Source organism: Nicotiana tomentosiformis, chromosome 2, assembly GCF_000390325.3.
Source record: "Nicotiana tomentosiformis chromosome 2, ASM39032v3, whole genome shotgun sequence".
Lineage (NCBI taxonomy): Eukaryota > Viridiplantae > Streptophyta > Magnoliopsida > Solanales > Solanaceae > Nicotiana > Nicotiana tomentosiformis.
The window spans coordinates 174,257,343-174,278,295 of record NC_090813.1 but is presented as its reverse complement, the minus strand read 5'-3'; the positions used below and the strand labels follow the sequence as shown (position 1 = coordinate 174,278,295).

The 20,953-nt window shown below is 33.8% G+C and overlaps 1 protein-coding gene and 1 long non-coding RNA gene across 2 annotated transcripts; one reads left to right on the top strand and one right to left on the bottom strand.

The window, feature by feature from the left end:
- Window positions 1–4,734: 4,734 nt before the first annotated feature.
- LOC104094604 (ATP synthase subunit d, mitochondrial-like) lies at window positions 4,735–11,299 on the bottom strand. The gene is made up of 5 exons (XM_009600569.4): window positions 10,989–11,299; window positions 9,512–9,593; window positions 6,455–6,519; window positions 5,353–5,439; window positions 4,735–5,237 (listed from the first exon to the last, which is right to left on the bottom strand). Exons 1-5 carry the CDS (start codon window positions 11,157–11,159, stop codon window positions 5,136–5,138), a joined length of 507 nt encoding a protein of 168 aa, XP_009598864.1. The 5' UTR covers window positions 11,160–11,299; the 3' UTR covers window positions 4,735–5,135.
- Window positions 11,300–16,325: 5,026 nt separating this feature from the next.
- On the top strand, window positions 16,326–17,725 carry LOC138906761 (uncharacterized). The gene is made up of 2 exons (XR_011414397.1): window positions 16,326–16,622; window positions 17,383–17,725. It is a non-coding gene; the product is annotated as an uncharacterized lncRNA (long non-coding RNA).
- Window positions 17,726–20,953: the final 3,228 nt, after the last annotated feature.

Below are 20,953 nucleotides of genomic sequence, written 5' to 3'. Positions count from 1 at the left end.
ATAATAATAGAATGGTAAACTGTTTAACAATATAGTAAAATAAAATGACACTGGAAATGAATCAAATAGTATGTCACATTTAATGATACCAAATAATTGCAAATAATATCTCGTGGAATCAAAACAGAACTTCTTTCAACTTTATGAAAATCACAACAATTAATCGAAGGCAACTATGGCTATAAATCAATATTAATAAGGGCACTACCGAGGTACCGCCTCTTAGTCCCAAATTATAAATAATTTCACAATATCTCATTTCCTTATATCACCGGGGGAGCCTTCACAATTTATTTAAAGAAAATATTTTTTTTTTCCGAAATAGCTTCCCGCGTTTTAGCCACCCTTATCACACCGCATGACTTCTAGTAGTCACCCCTACTAGCCACGCGTATCAAGCCACCCTTATCTCACCGCATGCATTTCAACACCCATACCTTATACCACCGCATGCGTATCAATATCACAATATATCACAATTTGCACCTCAAGTGCCCAATATTTTAATTTTCCACGAAAAAACAATCTCACGAAAATATTCAAAAATAAATAATTTAGGAAAATAATATTTCAAATTTTTAATACGTTGCTTCAATATCAAAATTAAAAATGTAAAATACTTTATATTAATAATATTTAATTTAAAAAAAATCAACCTTCAAATAATGCACAGTATGAAAGAAACCAAGTTTCAATTAAACAGGTAAAACAATTAGCAGGAAAAAGGCAAACAAATTTAAAATATATATCACACATCAATGATGAAGAATATAACAAGGTAAAATAATTTAATAAATGCGCAACAATGATCTACACAATTTTAAAATATAATCTTTCACATTTAGCCCGTGTACACACTCGTCACCTCGTGTACACGACTTTCAACACATTTCAATAATCACATTAATATCAATTCTAGGAAAAATTTCCCCACACAAGGTTAGAGAAGTCACTTACCTCGACTTGCTCCAATTTAACCAAGTATTATATTTTTTCCTCGATTTTTCGACTCCGATCGACTCGTATCTAGTCATAATTAATTCGATACAGTCAACAAAAATTATATTAATCAATTTCATAAGAAAATATTACATTTTCAGTAAAATTCGAAATTAGCTCAAAATTTGCCCGTGGGGCCCACATATCGGAATCCGGCGAAACTTACAAAATCCGATAACCTATTCAATTACGAGTCCACCCATATCAATTTTACCAAAATTCGATAACAACTCGACCTCCAAATCTTAAATTTTTATTTTTGGAAGATTTTGCAAAAAAATTGATTTCTCTTCCATAAATTCACGGATTCATGATGTAAATGTGTATGGAATCATGAAATATAATCAATATAGGATAAGGAACACTTACCCCAATATTTTTCCTTGAAAATCGCCCAAAAATCTCCCAAGAACCGTGCTCCAAAAATCCAAAACGAAATGAATGAAATGACCATTTTTGATCCTCAAGTTTCTGCCAATCCGTCACTAAAAGTCCATTTTCCGTCACTAAAAGTCCACCAGAAACTGCTCTACCAGCCTTCCTTCAATCGATCATAGCTTTATGTACAAATGTCCAAATGATAAATGGTTTAACTTTCTGGAAACTATAATCAACCGACTACAACTTTAATGTTTTGCAACTCTTCCGATTCCTTATGAATTGCGAGATATAAGCTTCCAAAGTCGGATCCATGCATCAGAATTTCTGGCCAAACTGCTCTACCAGCCTTCATTCAATCCATCATAACTTTCTTTACAAATGTCCAAATAATGAATGGTTTAACGTTTTGGAAATTAGAAACAAACGACTACAACTTTCATGTTTTAACAATTTTCCGATTCCTTATTAATTACGAGATATAAGCTTCCAAAGTTGGCTCCACAATTTCTGGCAAAATTTCTGCAAATTTCCAGCAACCTTCTTTGTCCGAAATCCATTTCGTTTACCTTCCGAATTCCACCCGAGACCTTCGGGACCTTAACCAATTATTCTAACATGTCCCAAAATACAATATGAACTTAGTCGATGCTTCAAACCACATCAAACAACATCAAAACGACTAATCGCACCTCAAATTAAAATCTATGAACTTTCAATTTCTACAAACAACACCGGAACTTATCAAATCCAGTCCAATTGACCTCAAATTTTGCACACAAGTCATAAATGACATAACGGAGCTATGAGAATTTTCAGAATCGGATTTCGACCCCGATATCAAAAAGTCAACCCCTCGGTCAAACTTCCCAAAAATTCAATTTTCGGCATTTCAAGCCTAATTCCACTACGGACTTCTAAATTAAATTCTGATCACGCTCCTAAGTCCAAAATCACCATACGGAGCTGTTGGAATCATCAAAATTCTATTCCGGGGTCATTTGCACATAATTCGACATCCAGTCACTATTTAAACTTAAACTTTAAATTTTTCGTCAAAATTTCATATCTCGGGCTAGGGGCCTCGGAATTTGATTCCGGTCATACGCCCAAGTCCAATTCACGACACGGACCTACCGGAACTGTCAAAATACTGATCCGAGTCCGTTTGCTCAAAATGTTGACCAAAGTCAACTCAGTTGTGTTTTAAACATCTAATTCACATTTTAATCCATTTTTCACCTGAAAACTTTCCGGAAAATTTTTACAGACTGCACACGTGCAGTCGAGTAATGGTAAATAGTGCCTAGATCACATAATTAATCATTAAATTTAAAGATGACATTTTGGGTCATCACAATCTTCTTGGGACGAAAACTTGTAGACTTCATCACTTAAATCCTACAAAAATTTAGAATATACAAAAACATGAAGGGATGTTTTTCTCAAAGCATTGAAACGTACACTTGCCAAAATCCATATTCATTCCCGAAATCAAACAACACACGTTCTTCATCAGCCACAGATTCTGTAATTTCATAATTCTCAATAGGAGTATTATTCTTCAGTTGCAGAGAATTGTTCTGATTTTGGAATTCAAGTGGAGGATCGTTCTTGAATGGGGGATTGACTTTCTTGAATAACAACACTGCTCCCGTCCTTCTATGTCTAACAACTTGCAAACTTGAAGTTTCACTTTCCATGATAGAAAACTCGATTATGTTTTTACGTGGCGAACAGGCATTGTATATATAGTTGTATATATACTGGTGTTATGTTACAAAGAAGCCTGACAACTTGTTTGGATGATTGATATTGTACAATATTGTTATTTTAGATATAAAATTTTATTTGATTGTTACTTAAAGATATTAAATTTTATCGTTAAAGTTATTACAATAAAAAGATCCATTTTATATAACAACGAGTTTGAACTTTGGAGTGCTTGGATCATTACGTTATTTCTCTTTCCCGTTATGCTCTTATTTATTATTTCATAATCCTATTTTACACTTTATCCTATTTTTCCATTTAACTTCACCTAATCCACCTAAGATTTGTGGTTAGTTTGCTTACACCTTTTTCTTTCTTATTTTATCACTCTCCGTCGACCGTTTTTTTTTTTTTTTTTTTACTTTTTTTTTTTTTTAATGATTTTGGTTGACCAGTTTGTTTTTGATTAGTTTCATTAGGAGTTGCATACAAGGCATAATTGATGATAATTTTTTTAAAAAAAAAAGGAATTTGTCCTAAAGTATTTTTATAGTAGTAATTATTGATAAATTTAATATTTATAATAATGAAGGATATTTTAGTAAATTTAACACAATAAAAATCGGAAAAATAATAATTATTAGTCATCGTACAATAGGTTACAATCAAACTAAACAATAAAAACATTTGTACACAACAACAAATAATACAGTTTATTTAAATATTGTAGCCCCAAAAGAAACAATACAATTCGCTATGAGAAAAATTTGTAACATCCATCCAAACTAGCTATTAGGAATACGTTCCCATTTAAGTCGAAGCTTGGACATGGCAGGGAACAAATAAATCTATTCCTATTTCTACTTGGACAAGTGCTGTCATTGGGTAACTGTGAAACATCGCTACTTAATTAGTGAAATTATATTCTCACATATGACTATTTACTTCTATGAGAGAAAAAAGTTGGGGGAATAATAAGAAATATCAAGGCTTATTATTATTATTATTATTATTATTATTATTATTATTATTATTATTATTATTATTATTATTATTATTATTATTATTATTATTATTATTATTATCTTTGTCTTTTCTATATCCATACGCAATTAGGACAGCTTCACCTCTCTTAGTTGAATAAATTTGGATAGTTGTATTCTTTTAAAACACGGGGCTTGTTTTCATTTCTTGTCACCGAGACGACAGTAGTTATTCTTTTGAGTTGTAAAACTATAGTTACTCATATATGATGCATAAATGAAACATCATTTACTTTTAACGTATATTTCTTTCGTAATGAAAATGAGTTGTTTTAAATCGTTCATTCTCATGCATGAATTTCATAGTTGAAAACTTGAAATGGTCGTATTTAAAAATATTTTGCATGCATGTTGTAAGTAGGGATTCTTTTATGGGCTCGGTTTGCTCGGATCCAAATGTCAGTCACGTGGATTTGGAGCTGACACCAAAATTTGAACCTCCATGAGAATTTAGTTAGCAATTGAAAATTTTGCACTATTTTTCCTACGAGAATATGAGTTGACCCCTGAATATACGATGTACTTGACATAGACATCTATTTCATTCAAGTGACTCAACTCATTTACTATCCTACTTGCACATAAATCTTTCGAGATTCGCTTTCGGCCAAACTCAATCGGCAAGGATACTTCAATTCCACTATTCAAATCAGCAACTCTTATGCATCAGCTGATAAATGATACAAATTCGCACATGGAATTGAAAATAATTTTCTTAAAAACAAGGTAGCATGTTGAAAGCCTAGTAATTTAATCCTTGAACGTCTAAAAAGCCTAGTCAAATTGCAAAAAAGAGATCACGATTTGCTTCATTCATGGAATTTTGATCAAACATCTTTTGACTCCAATGCAGGGCTACATTAGGATGTCCAAGTGATCGAGATTCGCTGCAGTTGACATTTCACAAAAAGATCGAGAAAACGAAACAAAAATGTATTTCTTTTTCTTTTATTCCTAACCAGGGATGAACTTGGATAATCCATCCGAAAGTTGACCCAACAACTAGTAGCCCCAGTAATCATTTCGAATTTCATCATCAAACTTCTTCTTCAGCTCGGGATGCTTCTCGAAGTATTCTTCAGCTGTCATGGTACTAAGTTTTTTCTGTTCATCAAAACAAAACCATGGAAATGCACAATGGCAGACATACATTGGGTTAGATAAAGGGGTAACTGATATGAATACATGAAGAGAAAATTAGGGGGCAACTTCGCATCACCTTCAACTCTTGCACGTCTGCAATTTCTTTTTCTAATCTTTCAGATTCCTTTAGAGATTTCTGCTCGGCTTCTTTCAGCTCCACCAACTACAATTTATTGCAATAGAAAAGAACAATCCAGAACATGTTAATTTAACCATATCATCCTTGTGTTAAACTTAGCATCAAACTTCTGAAGAAAAAGGTAGGTTCAGGGGGTGATTTGGCATCAAATCACTGTGTCAATTTGGCTTCAAGCCGTGCATATTGTAATTGTATTCTATCAATCCGTTGGCAACAAAAGAGAATATCTGGAATTAACTTGCTAGGGCAAATTACATGATAAAATGATTCTATTGAAATATGTACGTCATGTATTTTTGATTATTTTCAATTTGCTCGACACCTAGACTTACTTTTATGCCAAAAGATGGATCCCTTTCTAAGGCAATAGCTACGATTTATAAGGATTCAGATCAATACAAAAGAGGAGTTTGTAGGATTTGAGCAATTGATAATTTCCCTATATTAATTTTCAACCAATTATGTAGTAGTATGATAATACCAATAACAAATACTCCCTCCAGTCCATTTTAGTTGTCATGTTTCTTTTTTACACGTTTCTTAAGAAACTAATCCTCCCCGTTTCAATTTATGTGAACTTATTTGACTGGGCACGGAGCTTACGAAAAAAGAGAATGACTTTTGAACTTGTGGTGTAACATGAAGCACATATATTTGTGTGGCTATAAATCATTGCATAAAGGTAGATTATTTCCAAATATGGAATGGGGTCATTCTTTTTGGCACGGACTAAAAAGAAAATAGGTTCACATAAATTAGAACGGGAGAGAGTAATAAAGGTTTTTTTTGACTATTATGCCCTTATTCACTCTTCAAATTTAGGTTTTCTATGTTATATAATCAATGTTTTTTAGTATCAAGAACAATTAATACTAAGGACAAAATGGGAAAAAAATAATTAATTGCATCTTGATTTTCTAAAATGACAAGTATTTTGGACTAGTTATTTTAAGTAACCACGACAATTAAAATAGACCGGAGGGAGTAGTTAGTGAAAGATAAAAAAAGGTAAGGAACGAGAGTATTATTTTTCTCTTACCAAGGCATCAAATTTGGGTTTATATTGAGGAGTCACTGTATCCACAAACTTGGGGATCTCAATGCCTGCAAGAAACATTGTTCAAAAACTACAGAAACTTAGTACAAGAACAAAAGGTATTCTTTAGTCCAAAGAGAACAACTCAGAAAGTCAGACACAGTTAAGACGAGCCATCAAATATCATTGGAGTTTGGAATATGGTTATAAGCTCCATTAGTCCAATAGTAACAGAGCCTTGTATAGATGAAATACTAGATTGCCTAGACTTCAAGATGCAGTTTCATCTGAACTATGAGACCAACAGTATTATACAAAGATGGTGCAACTGTTAAACCTTTTTGGCTTTGCCGCTTTGCAGTGAATACTTAGAAGGAATTTGAGCAACAAATCTAACAGTATTAGAGGATTGCATTGAAAATGTTTTGAGTTGAGCTAGCAAATTTTAAGTCAATATATAATTTTGTTAAATCATAATAAGCTAGGTGACTGAAGAATAATGTTAATATCCACGGTGGATTCAAAGTATGCAGGAAAATAGGAACACTCTTTCAGATATCATGAATTGTCATCTATTGTTGCTAAAGATCCAAAATAAGGTATTAATAATCAAGTGCAGAAATGAAAAGGATCTGGCAAGAATTTTGATTAAGAGGCAGGAGAAGAGGAGAATGCAAATTGAACTGGACGTTCCCCGCTCCAGTCTGGATTAGGGGCAAATTTAAGGAATTTAATAGGTCGGGGCACAGATGTATTACACATACAAGTCAATGAACATTTCTTCCAGCTTAAAATTCCCTGACAAGACACTGTAGGACTACGAATACATGTGACTTAAAAGAGGATACGGAAAGAACAAACAGAATGTAATGGGCGTAAAAATCTGTTCCCAAAACTGGTCAAACGCCAGATCTAAATCGAATGTCTCTTTCTGAAAAGTAGATCCAAAGTAACAATTTTTACATTGCATAGCATTGGCTTGATTCGAAATTGTGCTGCTACATTGGTTGGACAAGCTGTAACTTGTCCATTTCTTCAAATAATCTAAGAATCAGTTTTCCAAGATGAAAAAGGTCTCTCGTGGTTTTTCTTGTTGTTTGAAGAAAGGATTTCTCATTTACAACGAGACCAGTGTTATTAACCCCACCAGTCTTTCTGCGACCCAAAATTGGGCGTTAGATCCATTTCGTACATCTTTTTCAGTTCTTAATTGTGCTCAGCTTAAGTACATACATTGTTCAATATAATCTTAAGGAAAGCATTCAGAATATATGAGAGTTAAAAGTATTAGATGTTTTTAACTGAAATAGGTCAGTACAAATTGTTCATCCAATGTCTTTCTCAAAAAGGAAATTGTTCATCCAATATGCATATCGCAGTAGATGCATCAACTGATGAACTACTCGGGCACCTGAAACTCAAGAATTAAGCCACTAAAGAGAATGAAACTCAAGATTTAAGCCACTAAAAACTTAAAGAAAGCTACAGACCAATTCGAATAGAACCATTTACTTGTACATCTGACTTACATAGAGAACTATCATCAATAAATCCTGCACCAGGACAATCTTACAACCCAGGACAACTACACTGCTCAGTAGTTTAGTAGTTTTATCATTTATGGCGGACAATTCTACAATAGATAGTAGTTCTACAATCCAGGACAACTCCTGTACATGGCTTGGGCCTTCGGAAACACATTTGCAGCTTATGGCCTTTGCAGGCTTTGCTTGAAACTAAAACTAGAATTTAAGTGGTCGATGATCGGAGGACAAGATTCTGACAGGACACATGGATTAGCCATACTCCACTTAGGTCGGCATATAATGATGCAGTTTTTCCACTAATATAGAATGCCTTGTATCCCAATATTGGAATTGTAACAACTGATGTGTTAATTTGAGAAGAATAAGCCTTAACTGGGAAGTTCCAAGATTGGCTGTCTTGCCACAAGATCTGGACAAGATGAATCTAAATACTGATGAACCTAACCAACTAATCTGGCAGAGGCAATAAAATGGTGTTTTTTCAGTGGGCATGCTACAATGAGTTAAAACAAGGAGCTGGATAGTACTCCTAATTGGACTTGGAAGATGTTATGGAAAACTAAAGCTCCTCAAAAGGTAGTCAGCTTTATGTGGCAGCTAGGATGGTTGATTGACTCAAGGCAATTGACAAAGACGGGGAATGAACATTTGCAGTAGATGCTAGTTGTGCAACAAGGAGGAAAACTTCAGCAGTCCTCTTTTTTTGCAGCAAGGCAGTTATGGAATTTGTTTTTAAATCCTTTCAAGTTGTCTTTTGGCATGCGTTTCACTATGAAAGACCTGTTGACTGTTCGGGACAGTTGTGGGATCACGAAATCGGTAATAAGTCTGTAGATTACTGTGCCAAGTTGTATCTGTTGGGTTTTGTGGGCTGAAAGAAACTCCATGTGTTTTGAAGGGAAAGCTGTTTCCGTACAGATGCTAGAACTTAAAATGACTTTGGCCATTGGCTTTGGTGCAATATACAGGATCTAAAGGATGAAAACAGCATGTTAAATTTCATCAAGTCGCTACAGGAATAGAAATCTATACAGATAGGATCCTCTCATTTAGACCCCACCCCCCCAAACAGTTTTTTTTTTTTTTGTACAGAGACTTCTTTGAAAAGTATCTACAAAACACTGTCTCTGTGTTTTTCTGTTTATATCACTAATATACTTACTTAACAGTTCAGAAAAAGTTTTCTGGCCAACAGTTCCAAGTAAAATATGCTGCAAAATGGCTCTTGTTTTATACTTGATTAGAGATTTCTCTATGAAAAATAAGAATCGGAGTTTGACGGCGGGGAGGGAGAAGGAGTCCTTGACCCACAGGATGATTTATTCAATCACATAGTTTGGGCTCCTAGAACATGGCGCCCTAGTATTGAAAGGCCCAATTCTCAAAAAAACGAGAGATGTAACAGTAACGGTACAACAAGAGCATTCTAATAAAGCAAGAAAAAGATTAATCATTACAAAATTAATAAGAAAAAGATTTGACGGAGAAAACGAGAATCTGAAGTTGCACATACTCTCGTAGGCCTCTTTGTACATGTCTACCAAGCGAGAACCAATTCCTTTTCTGTAATACTCCCAGTTAATAGGTTCAGGTTCCTGTTTGGCATAGAAGCAAAGAACACTGTTGTGTTAGAGCCTCTAAGTGTATTGTCCAAATAGAGAAAACATATCTATTTTGAAAAAAACTTATAAAACCAGTGATTAATCGAATACTACACTACTCCACATATTATCCTTGGTTAAAGAACTTCTCCAGTTGTTTTGAAATTCACAAGTGCCATTTGGTCAAACCAAAAAACAGTTAAACAAACTCAACAGAGACAAAGGCTAAAAAGTCACTTCGCAAAGGTCCGTACAAATTACATTTATGCAATAACTTTTTCTTTTGTCAAGGCAGCCTACCAGCCTCGACATTTATACAATAACTCTTCCCATATCAAAATTTTGATAGCTATCATTAACTGAAATATTCTATAAAATGAAAAACAAACTCATTGTTCTCTTTTTTAACAATAAGTAAAGGGGTCAATGAGCACCCGAGACTTGGCAACAACGGGGTACTGCTCTATACCACAAGTCCGCAAAAGTACGGCAAGAACGACAGCATATACAAAATGATTTGGTCAAAAGCTTTCGACAAAATCATTGTGCTCACTTAAGGAACAGTGGAATCTCTATTGCTATTGGTTCAGGTCATTCTGGGAGAAGCGGATAATTTACAATGAAGAGGATGAGTTTCAAGAAAATGATCTGGAGTTCTTGCATAGTCCCCCAACAAAGCAGGGTCCTCAAGGACCAAGATATGAATGCTGGACGTAGCATTTTCTATCCTCTTGACCTTAGTATGTCTCTTTGGGTTAACTGAGGCAATTTAGAATTTTAGTATGGGTTTCCATATTATGCAGCATGTCTTCCTTTACGAGGAAACAGAAGATTCATCCACAGCTCTTTCAGTTACAGATTTCATTCCTCCGATTGCAGAAATAATGGAGTAACAAGCTCAGGAGCAATGCAAATATAACCTAGTAATGGTTCTTCTGCCTTTCTAGAGAAATGTAGCAGTTAAAGTGTTCTGCCGAATATATGACACTGGGAAGCCCAAAGACATCACCCCACCCCCCCCCCCCCCAAAAAAAAAAAAAAAAGAGAATGGTTTTGCCACTTGAATTGTTCTACGAACAAATGTATTAGTGAGTTATGGCAAAAGATTTTCACACACACAAAAAATACTTCAATACTTCACAAACATGAAACACCTCTTGCTTCAGGCAACCAAATTACCATACCAAAACGATTAATGATTCCTTGGTAAGCTACCTAATAATAATCCACAAATGACAAACCGTAGAATGGAAAAACCAACAATCAAAACCTAGATCCACATAAAGATAAACAAAAAATTACTTTAAAATTCGGAAAAAATCGTTAAACTATTAAAAAAATATACAAATATTGGGGGAAATGAACATATAGAGAAAGAGGAGAGGGAACCTGGCTGAATTTGGTCTGAAGTTGAGAGTTGACATCATCGAAGGCGCGACGGAGATTAGCAAACTCCTTGCGAGCTTCATCGGTAACCAGAAGCTTCGCCATTCCTTCCCAATCAATAGTCTTGCCGGCCTTGAATGTCACGTCGGCGATCTTCTTCACTGTTCCGATCATTTTCTTCTCGCACTCTAAGTGTTTGCTAAAATGTCTCTGTTGTTCTGTAGTGTCGATCACGTTTGAGGCAGCACCAAAAATAATGCGATTATGATACGAGGGCAGTCTGCGTATATGTCTATAGTATATGATGAAGGCCTCCAGGATATTATTCTCATTTTCCTTTATTACTTCTTTATATTTTTATTTTTATTGTAAAAAGTTGAAACTTGCTTTTGTGCTATTAAAACCCAGAAAATAGTTTTATTCGGATGTGCAGCTGTACCCTATATTTGTGTCACCTTTTAACATATACCATATTTTTAAAAATTATTGATTTGGTAGCTATCTCACAAAAATTCCGTAATAATATGACAATTACACCCCTAATAAAAGATATAAAACGATTTATTCCTCTCCACTCAGCAGCTTTATAAAAAATCAGAAATTTGTCCAGATTCATCTTCAGAATCACACTTGCATGAAGTTGTTTCACCTTGAAGCTAAAACTTCATGCGAATGTAGCATGAAGTTGTTTCACATTGAATCTAAAACTTCATACTAATATAGCATGAAATTGTTTCACATTGAAGCTAAAACTTCATGCTAATTCATGCTGAAATTATTTATCCTGCAGTCTACAGTTTTGCCATGAATTTTATCCGAAATTTCAGTCTAAACATGCTGAAGTTATTTAGTTCATTTGCTAAAACTTCAGACTAAACATGCTTAAGCTATTTAGTTCATTTGCTAAAATTTGAGACTAAACATGCTTAAGTTTTTTAGTTCATTTGCTAAAATGTCAGACTAAACATGCTTAAGTTTTTTAGTTCATTTGCTAAAACTTTAGACTAAACATGCTTAAGTTTTTGTCTTGTAGTATGCAATTTTCTAATGAGTTTTTGCTAATGCATGTTGAAATTATTTAGTTCATTTGCTAAAACTTCAGACAAAACATGCTGAAGTTATTTAGTTCATTTGCTAAAACTTCAAACTAAACATGCTGAAATTTTTTAGTTCATTTGCTTAAACTTCAGACTAAACATGCTTAAGTTTTTGTTTTGTAATATGTAATTTTCTAAAGAATTTTTGCTAATGCATGCTGAAGTTATTTAGTTTATTTGCTAAAACTTCATACCAAAACATGATGAACTTTTGTAATGCATCTACAGTTTTGTCCTGAGTTTTATCCGAAACTTCAGTCTAAACAAGCTGAATTTTTTAGTTTATTTGCTAAAACTTCAGCCTAAACATGCTTAAGTTTTTGTCCTGCAGTTTGTCAGTAGTCTTTTATTAAAGAAGGGCAAAATTATCTTTTTCAAACGCTTTTAACAAAAAAAATGGGTACGAATGCAAACGGAAAAATAAAACGGGTATAAGTTAAAAAGGGGCGACCAAATAGGGCGCCCCATGCAATTTTTACGTCCTATTCGACCTTTGCTATGGAAAATAAGTTATACTACTTGTTATACTTTTGAGTTTATTTTAGAGCAATTATCACTTCTAGCCATCCGGAAAAAACTAATGACAATCGGTAGCCACAAAATACACCATACAATTCATAGCCTAAAACCAATTATAAGGGCTAGCAATTGCAACAAAAAAACTAGCGGCCGCCTAATCTTCAATTCCTTTTACATCCATAAAAAAGTTCCTTTTAGGTTTTAAGAATTTTTTGTTTGTTTGTTTGTTTGTTATGACACACGGAAAATCATTAATTTTTCAAGTTTCAAACACTTTTATCTCCTTTTATGTTTCAAATTTCTTTTTTTTGGATAAAATTTGAGCACTTTCACCTCTACAACTTTCAAACTCTTCCTAGTACACATAAATTATAAAAAAAAAATTATCTTTTACTAAGAGCCTAAATATTTTATTGATCTAATATAAAAAAAAAAATATGATACTGCATAAGCAAAAATACTCATGATATAAGAAGAAAAAGAAGAAGGTGATGTATACCTTGTACACACAATATACACATTTTACACTAGTATAAAGTGTATATACACTTTTTATACATCATAAAATAATATATATATATATATATATATATATACGCTTCTTATGCATTGCAGAATAATATATATACTTTTTATACATCGTAGAATAATATATATACTTTGGATACTCTAAAACGCTTAGAATACACTAAAGATATTTTATAGGTACACCAAACAATATAGGATACACTTTATATATAAAAATTATACAATGTATTAGTGTATATACAATCTCATCTCTTTTTTTTTGCTCACCAAAAATAACCCAAAGACTGAAAAGCTTCTCATAGTTGTATATATATATATATATATATATATATATATATATATATATATATATATATATTGTATAATTAATATATACTGTATAAAAACTCAAAGTGTATATAGATACATGACCTTTAGAATCCATGGAAGAAGAAGAAGAAGATAACAACAACAACCACCTGCACAAATACACTTCACCCTTTACTTCTTCCCAGGAAATGCACATAAATTCATCCCAAAAGAATCATGAAGCCTTAACCTCCGAAACATCTCGCAAAATACCGACAACCCACCAACAATATTTACATTGTATAAATAGTGTATATAAATTGTATAATTGTACATATACACTTATTATATACCATATATACATTTTTAAGGTCGTTGCAAAGAAGTCAGAGCCATGAATATACACTAATGATACTTTAGGGATACACTAAACTATAGAGGATACACTTTATATACAAACTTTATACAATGTAATAGTATGTATACAATTTTTATACATTTTATATATAAATTTTTATAATAAACATTGAAATATACAGGATACTTATATACAAAATTTATACAATATGTATATAAAATATTTAATACATTGTATAACTATATATATGTATATATATAATATTTATATAAAGTTACATATAAGTAAAATTCAACTACCCCATTAAATCCAGACCCACCATCGATACTCACTGTAAAAGATCTTCACTCACAAAGCACTATTATGACCAAAGAAAAATTGGCATTTATTTGATGATTTTAAAAGAAAAATTGGGAGTTTTTGTCTAAACTTTCCTAAAGTGGATTATTGAGTTTTGAACATCGATTCAGAGTCGAATTTGAGTGAAATTAGTATGGTTGGACTCGTATTTGAATGGGTTGTCGAAATTTATAAGTTTTATCGGGTTCCGAGGTACGAGCTCAGAGTTAACTTTTTGGTTGACTTTGAGTATTTGATTAAAGATTCGACCTTTATCGTCTCGGTTGGTTTCCATTGGCATTATTTGATATTTTTGAGTTGCTTTTGGCTAGTTTCGAGCCGTTCCGAGGTCGATTCGCGCAGGATGACATTTCTAGAGTATTGTTTGGCTTGATCGGTGCTTAATTTGGTTCGTTCGAGGTAAGTAACATTTTTTAAACTTGAATTTAATGGTAATCATACATGGGAACTATGTTATTTGTGATGTGATGAGGTGACGCACACGCTAGGTGACGGACGAGTGGGAGTGCACCGGGGTAATCATGATCCGAGTTGACTTTTAGACTATTAGTGGACTTATTTTGCTATTATATCTTGTTATATCCGTGTTCTCCTTACTTATTTGATTATCTGAGTTGTGTTTCATGTTAGAAATTATGTTTAGGCTATGTGATTATTTGGTTGAGACTTAAAGAAACTATTTCTGTTGTTTTTTGGCTATCTGATTTAATTGTAATTATATATTCAGTCATAATTCTTCATTTGCATATCATATCTCAATCTTTATTCATTATTTGTTGTTACATCACACGTTGTTGTTACTTTCCATATGTGGAGATATGAGATTGAGAGCAGACTTGAGAGGTTGATGACTAAGGTGGGTCTGAGAGCCATGTTGAGAGAGTATCATTTGGATTGGGTTGCATGCCGCAGCAGGTCATATTGGCTTTATTATTATTTGGATCGGGTTGCACGCCGCAACATGCCTTATTGACTTATTACTATGTGGATGGGTTTGGACGCCGCAACAGGTCTTATTGGATTAATATTATTTAGATCGGAATGCACGCCGCAGCAGGCCATATTGGCTTTTGATTAGCGCTTGGGTAGGATCCGTCCCTACAGAGTCTGATATACCAGCAGTGGGCGCAGGCGCAGTGATATGTACACGTGCTTTGGTGAGGGGCTTTTGAGCCAGGCACAGGTACAGTGCTGAGTGATTGCGTGTGTGTGCTTGAGTGGGGGCATTGAGTCAGGTATCTTGAGTGGACTGAGAGTGAGGGTACTTGATGATATCACTGTGAAATCATTTATTTGACATGTACATTTGACATGTAGGCATAAAGATGTATTTTTCTCATACTAGATGGTATATGACATCTGATGACTTGACATGTATATTTATATGTAGGCATATTTGTGTAGTTTCCTCATGCTATTTGGAAAACGAAAAGTCTTATCTGATGTTATAAATTGGAAAACACGGTTTATTTTTGATAAATACATGTTTAATCGATTTCAGTGGTAAGATTTGATCTTGACTGTTATACTTGAAAAATATGTCTACTTTTCTGTAGCTGTGAATGAGCTGAACATGATAATTCCTTTGAGCTATTTGTTATTATTGTCATCATTATATCATATGTTGTTATTGTTGCTGGCCATTGATATTGGACTTTCCGAGCTCGTCGTTGCTTTCAACCTGAGGTTAGGTTTGCTACGTATTGAGTACATGGGGTCGGTTGTACTCATACTATACTTATGCACCTTGCGTACAGATTCTGGAGCTGATGTTGTTGTGTATGGTAGGAGCTGGCATTGAAGATTCGCTTGTGTTTCGGTTATAACTGTCACTTGTCCTTGGTAGCTTTAGATTTGCAAATCTGTTTATGTATATTTCGAACAGTTGATGTATTTATTTCGTACCAGCTTTGTAAATCTAAGTGTTAGAAACTCATGATTTGTACTACCAATCCTTTTGAATTGTATAAAAATTCAGTTATTTTACTTATTTGCTCTTATTATTCTCATTTGGAGTTGTGTTGATTGTTACTTGACTTACCTAGTGGGTTGGGTTAGATGTCATCACGACTAGATAGATTTTGGGTTGTAGCAATAAAGAACAAAGAAAAACTACAAAAAGAAATAATTATATATAATTGTGTATGTACAACCTCTTACACTGTCATGTATAAATTATACATTGGCATATATATAATTATACAATATTATACACATGTATATATACTGTTTAAAAAATATATATATACATCATATAACCATTGTATAAACACCTGTTATACATATCTACACAAGAAAATTGCATCTATCCACCACTACACCTCCATTTCAATACCAAAATCACCACATGCACAACAATTAAGGGGAAAAAAAGAAGAACAAGAAGAAGATCAAAATAAGAAAGAAATTTTCAGAAAGGTCCTCAATAAGCAACACATAGAAAAAAGTGAGTGGCTTCTTCCATTCGAGCTTCGAAGCAACCTAGTGGTAATTAATTTGCTTTAAAGCAAATATAAATATATAGATTTATAAATTCATCCATATAGATCTTCATCAATATAAATGTGTAGGTTCATCCATATAGGATTTCTTTTCGCTTCTCAAATCTAAATCTTTTCCGGCATTAAAACAAAAAACTAAAGGAGAGAGAAACTTAAGACGAAGAACAAAAGAAGGGAGAAAGAAGGAATGTTTTTAGATCCTTGCAATATGAAGGTTTTCTAATTTGTATGTTCTTGAATTTATTATTTTTGAGTTGATGAATTTTTCGATCTGTGTGTATTTGAGTTTTTCTTCCTTATTTTCTTCTTTCTCTTCAACTTTCGTTGTTGGTGCTGCATTGTCTCTGTCTTCTTCTTCTTCTTCTTCTTCTTCTTCTTCTTCTTCTTCTTCTTCTTCTTCATTTTCTTCATTTTCTTCCTTGTTTTTTTTCTTCTTCTCCCTCTTCATCTTCTTTTTCTTTTTTTTTTTAGTAGTTTAAAATATGCGAGAGAAGAGCAAAATATAAAATACAAGGTGAGTATTCTGCAAAATACCACTCGAGATATTTTGAAACATCCCTAAGATATTTTGTAAAATATCCCGAGTTGTTTGAAACATCCCCATGATATTTGAAACATCTTTTGGGATGTTTAAAACACCTCTCGAGATATTTCTTTTGCTTCTTCCTTTTTTCTAGTAGTTTGAAATATGAGAGAAAAAGAAAAAAATGATAAAATTTGGTGAAACATCTTCTTGTATGTTTCAGACATTCCCACAGATGTTTGTAACATCTCCACAGATGCTTGAAAAATCTCCACAGATGCTTAGAACATCTCCCTAGATGTTTGAGGATAAGGAGTGGCTGGAGGATAAAGACGAGCATTGCGAGATGGAGGAACAAGGGGAGGAAGAGTGGCAAGAGGAGGATGGGAGTGGGAGGAAGAATAGGGGGTGGAGGAGGAGAACTTTATGTAAATAAAAATAATTTGGGGTTTTAAAAAATTATGTCATTAACTAATCATAAAAGTGTCCCTCCTACTCCATTCATAACACTTTGTCCTGAATTGATATAAGTTTTCAAGTGTCTAAAAATTTTAGTTCCAACATTTTTGAAAATTTTAATATTTATCCACAAATTTTCCTATTTTTAATCTAACCATGACCCCCTTTAATCACCCTTCTTTTGTTAATCAAAATAATTTTTCAAATTCTTACACAAGACTTTAAATGTGTGGCGTTCAGATTAAAAATAAGAAAATTTATGTGTAAATATTAAAATTTTCAAAAATTAGAAAATACCCACACCCATTCAAATTATTTTTAACTTTCATTTCCCTCTTCTTTCTCCTCTCTACTTTTTCTTCTTCTCCTTCTTTCTTCTTTCTCTTCCTCGTTCTCTTATTCTTCTTCCTTATTTCTTCTTTCTTTTCAACTTTCGTTGATGTTGCTTTGTCTCTACATCTTCTTCTTCTTCATTTTCTTCCTTGGCTTTTTTTAATTCTCCCTCTTCATCCTTTTTTTCTTCTAGTTGTTTATAATATGCGAGAGAAAGAAAAAAATATGAAATTTTACAAAGTGAGTATTCTGCAAAACATCCCTCGAGCTATTTTGAAGCATCTCCAGGATGAGTATTTTGCAAAACATCCTGAGAGATTTTTGAAATATCTCTCGGGATGTTTGAAACATCCCCATGATGTTTGAAACAACTCTCGGGATATTTGTTCTGCTTCTTCCTTTTCTTTTGTAGTTTGAAATGTGAGAGAAAAAGAAAAAAATAATAAAATTTAGTGAAACGTCTCCCTGTATGTTTCAGACATCTTCATAGATGTTTGAAACATCTCACTAGATGGTTGGGTCATCTCCACAGATGTTTGAAATATCTCACTAAATATTTGAGGATAAGGAGTGGCCAGAGGATTGAGAGGAGCATTGCGAGATGAAGGAACACGGGGAGGAGGAGGAGTGGGAGAAGGAATAGGGGATGGAGGAGGAGGGGAAACTTTATATAAATAAGAAACTTTGGAGTTTTTAAAAATTATGTCATCAATACTAATCATAAAAGTGTCCCTCCTATCCCATTCTTAACATTTTTGTCTTAAAAATTGATATAATAATATCTCAAAAATTTAGTTCCCCCGAGTCTCTATGTTCATTAATGCAAAAGGAGAGACAAATGTGCAACAAAACAAGAATCAACATGGGCCTCAACAGTGAAGTGTTAGCATGACTAGTTTATATAACTTCAGCTACTTGCTTTATTAGTCTGCATATTGTAATATCATTGTTGAGTATCATACTCAACATTGATAATAGGGATTATGTTATCATCAAAATTTATTTATTTCACCTTGTAAAACCTCCTGATATTTTATTTGGTTTTATTTTTTGAGTTATATATATATAAAATAAAAACTAGCCCTAGGCACCTTGCCTAGTGGATTGCTAAAAAAAATACATGTGACTAGACCTAATTCTTTCTTTTTATTTGCTTTTAAAGACTCCAATTGTGTAGCTAGAACTTTCCTTTTCCATAATGCATCTGCCTCTTCTTTGGGTATGTATCTTCTATGATCCTCCATATATCTCTCGCAAACTCCTCTGCCTTGCCCTGCCTTTGTATTTCCAGCTCCATGTCTTGAGTATACTTGTATCTTGTAGTCCATTTCCAATGTGTAGGATCCAGTAGTACACCTGCAGTATCATAAAAAACAGTACAACCATACGCACCCTTATTTGCTTTTAAGATCCAGTAGTTTTGCAGGATAAGGCATAGATACAACAACTTCTCCTGCAAAAAATAAAACTATGTTAGTATAAAAAATCATCAACATGCTCTCCTTCAAAAGGATTCGAACATGATGATCAAATATGTAACCTCCTGTAGCCTCCTTTTTCTTTGATAACCTTTCTTCTCCAAATCCTAGTTCCTTGCTACTCTTACTCGTAGGTATGGACATTGCATCTTATCATTATTCACCAACCTTTTTCCTTGTAAATCCAGTTCACCAAAACAGTGACATTGTATAGAACCAATATTTAAGGCATAGTTTGCAAGACGATCTGCTAAATTGTTGCCTTCTCTAAGAGTGTGTGTCACTGTCACATTTCCTCTGGTCATCAGCTCTTTGATCTCCTCCACATGTTCAGTAATCAACCATGGTGCCTTCCACTCCCCCGCAATCACATTCTTTATCATCATTGAATCAATTTTAAGATCAATAAGCACATACTCATTTTTCACACAAAATCTCAAGGCTTCTAGTATTGCCTTAGCTTCAGCTTCGGTGTTTGTCCCTTCCTGTATCTACTTCCCACATGCTTACGTGACATCTTCCTCTTCATTTCTCAATACAAAACCAATAGAACTTCTACCTGGATTGCTCCTAGAATCCCCATCTATATTGACTTTTATCCACCATTGCCTTGGATATTCCCACCCCACAGTACCTTGGTATACTTCAATCCAGGTGTATATTTCTCCATCATGTTTAGTATATCTGGCCACTTATGAGGGATGTTCTGAATACCTGGCTTCCTAAATTTGATGAGTGATTGTAGAGTAGAGGAAATCTGATAGATGACCCTGCATACAGTGACAACATCTCCATGCTTGTATCTATTCCTTCTCTTCCACAATTCCCACGCTATTACTGATGGTAAAGCTTGCATTGTAGGATGTAATCTTGGTATAAAATCAGCAGTCTAACATTTAATCATTGCCCGGTGAAATGTGATTCTATCCATGATAATTCTTGCATGACCAAGAAAATATTTCCATACTGTATTGGCAGCAGAGGATGTGAAAAAAAGATGTTGCATTGTCTCTTTCTTTGTCTCAACACAACACCAGCATTTAGATGCCATTTGGTACCCCGGTTTCCTAAAGAAATTATCCAGCGACAGCTTAAGAAAGCAATCTTGAAAGGCAATCCTTTCACCCAGATTTTCCTATAAGCATTGCAAGGTTCTTGCCTCCTTCTTAAGTACTCCAATGCTGATATGACACTAAACTGTCCCCTTGTTTCTAAAATCCAACAGGGCCTATCAAGGACATTACATAGCACTGTTGCCCTTATATTTTTCAAAATATGGTTTGCAAGGTCTGCTGGCAGTATCTCCCTAATCTTTACCTCATCCCAGTGTCCATATTGCACCACATCATATATGTTTTGTATAGTTTCATCACACACAAAATCTGGAGGTGTGACAAAATATAAAGCACCCAATCCTGTCCAATTTTCAAACTGGAATAAAGAAGATCCCATCCTAGGTTGCCATAGTATTTGATGTTCTATGATATCTCTATATTGAAGTAACTTTTTCCATACCTGAGATCC